The following is a 7224-nucleotide window of genomic DNA, read 5'->3' on the forward strand; positions in this document are numbered from 1 at the left end:
TCACTTACAGCACCTTTAATACATTTTATGTTTGAGAAGCATCATGTTCTTCCAAAGCAAACTGTTTGTTTAAAAAAAAAAAGATTGTTCGCTGCTGCAATATTCGTCACAGCAGAGGTCACTGTTGGGTATTTCATCTGTTATATTGTGGCCTAAACCTCTTGTATATTCCAGTAAGCTTTAGTGAGTGCAAACATTCATATCACATTCATATATTTCAGCACAATAAGAATGTAATGTTGTGGTATGTTGTTCCTTTCATAACAAAAGTGTGTTTTTGTGAAATATTGTTGACTGATAAGCCAAAAATAGCCTTTTTTTTTTGCTGTTGCCATTTTCTGCACTGATATTTAGGGGAGTTTAGATGTGGTTAATGAGAATACTACACTCTTAGTGGTAGTTGAAAACATTTGCCAACATAGTTTGGGGAATGGGCAAACAATGTGTAGAACTTTCTGAATAAATGATGCTGCAGAGAACTCCAGACACATATTACATGTGGACATGCTGATAAGAAAATGACACCACAAACCAATCTCTATGTTTCTGTAAAATCATTTATTAACAGATTCACAATTCATAAAAACTGTAAAAAAAAATGAATAATTTAATTTTGCCTATCTATGCACTGTTGATAGGCAGTACATCATCGAGCTAAGGCAGGTATTGCAGTGATATTCTCTAAGGCAAACAAAATCAATAAGAAAACACTGTCTTTCATGACTGGTCACACATTTTTTAAATATTAAAACTTAAGCATTTTATTCCCTGTCAGATATTCCATTGCTTTGTTCTGTTCGTCTGTCCTTTGATTTTTCAAGTACTCGGAGACTGCAGTGAGTCGGGCAACCGTTTTAAGGCAGCGCAGTTATTGGACTCAGTTTGAACTGGTGAACCGATGGTTGGATGGGCATTGGTGTCAGAAAGGAGGTAGGGAACGTGAAAACCGAAGACTCAAAAGTCTCGCTTTCAATTGTGAAGTCACTGTTAAAGAAGGTGGGTGTGTTCTGGATGGCAGAGGCTTCGGGCGGAGTGGCGGATGGTGGCGTGGAAGAGATGACCTCCGATTCAAACTGCAGAAGTTGACCCATGAAGCTAAAATTGGGCGAGATGATCGCACGCTGCTGACGGATGATGTCGAAGGCCTGCTCCAACCGCAGCTGTTGGGTTTTCATGATGTACGCCATGCAGATAGTGGGAGAGCGAGAGATTCCAGCCTCGCAGTGGACCAGCACTTTACCGCCCTCCTCCTTTACACGTTCTGCAGAGACAAGCAAAAGTTTTCATTATAAAAAGCTATCCTCTAAATAACCGAGCAAATGAAGTGCTAAAATACAGATGGTCTCTTTTAAAGGTGAAGTGTGTCATTTCTGCACCACTAGTGGCAACAAACGGAAATGCAGGTTCCCTTGAACACCACCACTTTCTGTCATTGGTCAGAAACAGATGGGGGGAGGTCAACCCCCAACAATCAAAACAAGCAAGTACAACCCCCCAAATATTTATACCATGATCAATGGAAACATGGCTAAATGTTTCATGCTGCAAACCCACCCCCACCAATGTTCATCCCAAATCTACGTCCTTGGCCCTACCACAGACTCACGCCATTAGTTGAACCAATAATAATAGTGCTATTTCAGGCAGGCTGGGATGCTCAAACAGAGCAAATGCCCAGTCACATTTACCTCTGCATGCCGAAATTTCGTGAACTAAAATCATCATAATAATAGACTTTCGGTGGCAAAGAATTTCCCTATGCGGAGTTCAAGTTTAGCTTGATACACAATTAGCATCGTTGACCAATAGGAAGCTGCTTGGTTTGGTAGTAACCTCTGTATAGGTGGAGCTTCATACATAGCCACATTGAATATTTACATTGGATTATATGGGGCCGTTTATACGACAACGTTTACAACTAAAAACTGAAAACTTTTTATGTGTTTTGGCTGTTCGTTTACACGACAATGGCATTTTGGGGCCTGAAAATGCAAACTTTTGAAAACAGGTTTCAAAGTGCAAGTTTTTGAAAATTATGCCATTATCGTCTCCGTGTTAACATACAAACGATGACATCATGCGAACGCGTATTACGTGTTCAGTCTATAGGCATGCGCGTGAGACATTCAAAACTACAATGGCGGACTACAGGACTGTGTTTGTGCTGCTCAAGATTTTGTCCAGATAAAATTGCTCGATGCTTTCGCCATCTTCATTGTTTGTATTCCCCGCTCTGTGGAAGAATGCTTATGTGCGCAGGCGCGTAGTGTTTCTTTACAAAGTGACATCGCCAACTACTGGCCTGGCATGCATAATACAGCGTTTTTACTCGTTTTCGCGGATCCGTGTGAATGGGGATCGTTTTGACAACGTTGTCATCTGTATGCGAAACTTTTCAAAAACGCAAAGGAAAAACTTTTCCGTTTTTAGTACATCGTTGTTGTGTAAACATACCCTAAGTGTCTTTAAAAGTGTAGCATTAAAGAGACTGCTTGCCAACACACATTTGGGGGAGAAATCAAGCTACAGATGGCTTACATATACATAGATGTCTATCGGCATTAGGAAAAAGTTACACATTTTAACGTAAAAATTACACACATTAGCTTTAAAATGAGCATAAATGGTAGCTGTGTTATATGACGTTGTGTTATATTAGAGTTGTGAGTGGGAACGAGTAAAATATAATCATCTGGTTATCTTTCAAATATTCATCTGATATACTCGTCCATCCCTTCACTAATTCATTTCCTCCCTGACCCTTTTTATCGCAATGTCATATAATTTTCATTTCCACCCCTGACTCATAAATCCATAAATTCATGACCAATGCACACTCATACACACACTAACCATTACAGAAAACTTACGACTGCATATGCCCTTTTAAATTAAAACAGCTAAGTAGATTTTAGACTCATTTCCAACATATTCTCTCAACACACATACACACCAGGAAGTGTTGCGCATGTGTGTTCATGTGAGATCCCTGGCTGCTGGTCTCTTTAAAACAAAACCTGCTGGTGTGAATCACGCCTGAAGCCCATCTGGAGCGGAGCAGGGCCGAGCTGTGGGCGTCATAATGACTATCATACTCACTAATGCACCTAAATATAACCACACAATTATTAGCTGAAAGTTTTCAACGGATTAATCTTTCATTTCATTTCTATTTCTAATACTACCATGTGAGAGACCAAATTACCATGTGGTCTCTTATGTAATATTGTCTTTGTTCTAATAAATATAAAAGCAATTTCTCAATAATCAACTGAAATGTATGACACATGGTAAAGGAAATGAAATATACAGGTCAAACAGGGTGTTTTGGTCTATTTTGGTCCCCAAACTATTACTGTTATACTGTAAATAAACAAATATAATAATAATACTGTAATACAATTTTTTTTTTTTATTGAAATCAGCCTAAATTAAAGCCAGTGCAATAAATACTTTGCCATTTCAATAATAGGATATATCATATTTTTTCCACATTACAGAATTTAGAATTCATTTTTTTTACATTACGGAAAAGTGAATTACAGGTGCACTGAAATACATCAACAACAATGTAGGAAAATAAATAGCTTCTACTCGGAAACGTATATATTTATAACATTTTTAGCTTTACTTAATTTGCATTAATGTGTACAACACAAAATTTTAAGTATAAGGTGATCTTAGAGTGATACATTGGCTTTTGAGCCAATTAAATTAATTAGAAACAACAATATTAACGTTAATTTGAAACAATGTGCTTTTAGTTGTTAAATCTTATTTATGTGTTACCTTTTTAAGTAAATACAGTTGAATGAACTGATACATTTGTGTATATCTAACAAAAGATTTTTTAGTTATGCTGACATAAAATTACCAGAAGTTGAATTTACTTAAAAAGCTTGATGGAAAAATGCTACATATATATTTTAAGTAAATCCAACACATTTTTTTCAGTGTGCTTATTTGTCATGAGTAGGCTAAAAATAGGCTTAATTTTCTCTATGCAAATTATACTGTCTCTTATTTTTTTTAAATAAGCATAAATTAAAGCCAGTACAACACATATTTACAATTTATATAAAATATAAGTATTAGTAAGATTTTAGTAAAGCGAGTTATACATGAAATGTGCTTAATTGTCTGGAATAGGCTAAAACAGGCTATGCAAAACATAAAATCTTATTTCTTTCTTTTGATTTTGGGGTAAATACGACCTCAGACATATTCTCTCACAGGTTCTGTGAGATTCACCCATAAAATGCTGTCATATCATTGTGTAAACACATCTTCCTGATGAACAACCAATGCACAGCCTACAAATAACATATTAGCTCATGACACATGCACCTTAAACACCACTAACCATCGACTCATTCACTGACACACTGGCCCAGCCCATTATACGTAAACTGTTGGATTAATCTAACCTGTGACTCACGGTAGCGTGTCCGTTTATCTCTGTTTTTCTACATATCTTTTTTCTGTGGGAGTTGGTATTAATTGCATTTCCCAGAAAACAAATAATATTTGTATGTGTAAATAAAGCAAGGTGCTATCCAGTCGGATTAGGGAAAGAGTTGGGCTTGGAATACAGTGTTAATAAGGCAGAGGAAGTCTTATTTTAACCGCTCTGACATAAGCTCCACTATCTATAGGTTTGTGCTAAGTCATGTGAACTGTTTTAGCAGTACATGTGTAGTTTACATAACTGTCAGATCAAATTAATACTTTTAGCTTATTGTGATGTTGACTAAATGCTGCTGTTAAATTTCTTGTCAATAATTCACCCACTTAAATGAGCATGCACTTTAACATTTATGATATCTATCAATTTAAACCACAACTGAAAGTGAAACACTGAGGTGCTCTGCAACAAATACTGCTCTGTACACACAATATTTACCGATAAAGTCTATGGCCTCTTGGAAGTGTGAGCTGATGTCAGCAGTATGGCTGTCTTCCACAGGAATCCATTTGTAATCGTACTGTCCTTTAGCGGGCCGTGAGTCCCGGCGCGAGACGTTCAGCAGCGCTGTTATGCAGAGGTCACTGAGATAGTCCTGTCTGCAGGCATGATAGGCACTGCCCAGGTACAAGAAAGGCAGGATCTCCACTGGTCGTCCCTGCAATAATATAAATGGAATAATATACAGATATCAGAACGGAAACTCTCAGATGTCAGCTGGGTGTGTTTGAAAACTCTGTTGTTATGTTTGAATGGATAAGTTAACATCTAATATCCTATAGTCCTATATCACTTTTGAAAGTACGCTGTAAAATATTATATCTTGAATTGAGTTTAACCTCACTAAATCTTGTTAGATTTTTGCTTAAATCAAAACAAAGCAAAAATGATTTGCCAATGGGTCTTATATATTCTAAATTATATTTTATAAAACTATGCAGATGTGTCATTAACACATGGTCTGCTTTCTATATTTCCCTCAAATTTGTGTGGGAGTTATTGCAGAAACTCCCACAGCTAAGAGGAAGTGGTTTCGGTGGAAGTGGGTTAAAATGAGGAAACAGCAGCTTGCTTTCTTCTCTTCATACCTGATCATAGTCTGGTTTGTGGTGAGAACCCAGTTTGTCACAGTGACTTTCGTGTTCGCTCAGGTCCACAGACTTGGTTTCAGTGCAAAGCTCGGGGTACTGGGAATGGAAGTTCTCGAAGCCTCCTGGAATGAGAAATACTGTGTTATTACAAGCTGTCTTATGAACTCAAGGATTGTTGAGTCTTTAACCTTATCAAGACCTTCTCACAAATTAGCTAAAGTGATTCCCACCAACATGGAGCTCAAGGGCTCCACAAAATCTCCTAGTTTAAATTATTTGTATGTATTAAATGTTTAATATCACAACGAAAGATTTTTATTTCAATACACTGCTGTTATTATAATTTGATATAACTTTAAATATTACTATGTTGGTTTTTTAGCTTCCCTTTCTGACTCATTCAGCCATTGATGCACAATGAGAATTGATCTCTTGAAAACCAGACAAAAACAATTAATTAAGACTAAAACAATTAATTAAACACAACAAAAATCAGTAGAAATATAAAATGATATTTATAAAATATGAATAAATTAATTATAAGTTTTAATTTAACATTTGCAGGTAGATGTAGATAAAGGGATGTTATATATTATATTTTATGCATTTATTGTACATATATAGTATTAATAATAATAATGTGCATTTGTGTATGTTTGATATATTAAATTAAAAAGTATATATATATATATATTACATTTAATTAAGAATTTTCTAGTTAATACTGTCATTCTATTTTAGACAACAAGTAAACAAAAATGACAGTAAAAAATAATTTTTCGAAAGTTTCAAATAAGTTTCAAAATAATCGAGAAACATTGGTAAATTCGACTGTCACTCACCTTTCAAGAAGCAGATGCTCGCGCTACTCGCCAAGTGCGATAACGTATTTATTACTATCTGAGCAATACTGTCCTTTTTCAGTTTTTGTAAATGAGGTGTTCGGTCGTCCAGAGCCACTACCGCGGAGATGCTGCCCTCCCGAAGGCGAAACAGAGCTTTCTCGTCTGGAATGACGAACTGAAGCGGTACCGGACCTCCGCGAGACCTCCGGACCACCACCGAATTCAAGTTCACATTGACCGAGCCTCTGATGCTCGAGCTCGAGAACGAGAAGTACGGTCTACAGTCCACAATGAGACAACTTCCACACTCCTTCCGTATGATTTTCCTCAGGCGCCGGCAGTCTATGCTGGAGACCTTCATGTTGAAGTGATAAAATGAAATGTGGAGGACTAGTTGTTGTTGGGATGTTTCAGGGTGTGTATGTCGCCAACCAGACCCTGCTTACTGCGCTTGAGTCTACATTTCCTCCAAGGGGATTCCGCCAGATCGGTTTTATATGAATGGGACCGCCGGGGTGTGACGTCACGAACCATATATGGACACACCGACACGGGAGCGCGCCCACTTTCCATTGACAGAACCCGCCTTTGAGAGGGTGATAGGAGCGAATACTCAACAATTATAATCAGTTTATCATGGCATGTGTCTTTTTTATTATTATTATTCCAATCCCTATTGCTTTAAAAAAGAAAAACGTGAAAATATTTGAAGAGGCACCTGCAATGGTCTTTGTATTAGTATCTGGACTTATTTTTTAGCATTAGCTCCTGACCCTCACTTATATTAAAAAAATTAAAAACTACTTTGCCTTGCTTTGCTGCT

The 7224-nt window shown here is 37.0% G+C and overlaps 1 protein-coding gene across 1 annotated transcript; it reads right to left on the reverse strand.

Moving 5' to 3' along the window:
• Nucleotides 1-547: 547 nt before the first annotated feature.
• LOC127438365 (dual specificity protein phosphatase 5-like) lies at nt 548-6856 on the reverse strand. Its single transcript, XM_051693904.1, has 4 exons — nt 6399-6856; nt 5554-5678; nt 4904-5123; nt 548-1261 (listed from the first exon to the last, which is right to left on the reverse strand). Exons 1-4 carry the CDS (start codon nt 6760-6762, stop codon nt 855-857), a joined length of 1116 nt encoding a protein of 371 aa, XP_051549864.1. The 5' UTR covers nt 6763-6856; the 3' UTR covers nt 548-854.
• Nucleotides 6857-7224: the final 368 nt, after the last annotated feature.

The sequence above is a fragment of the Myxocyprinus asiaticus genome, chromosome 49, assembly GCF_019703515.2.
Source record: "Myxocyprinus asiaticus isolate MX2 ecotype Aquarium Trade chromosome 49, UBuf_Myxa_2, whole genome shotgun sequence".
Classification (NCBI taxonomy): domain Eukaryota; kingdom Metazoa; phylum Chordata; class Actinopteri; order Cypriniformes; family Catostomidae; genus Myxocyprinus; species Myxocyprinus asiaticus.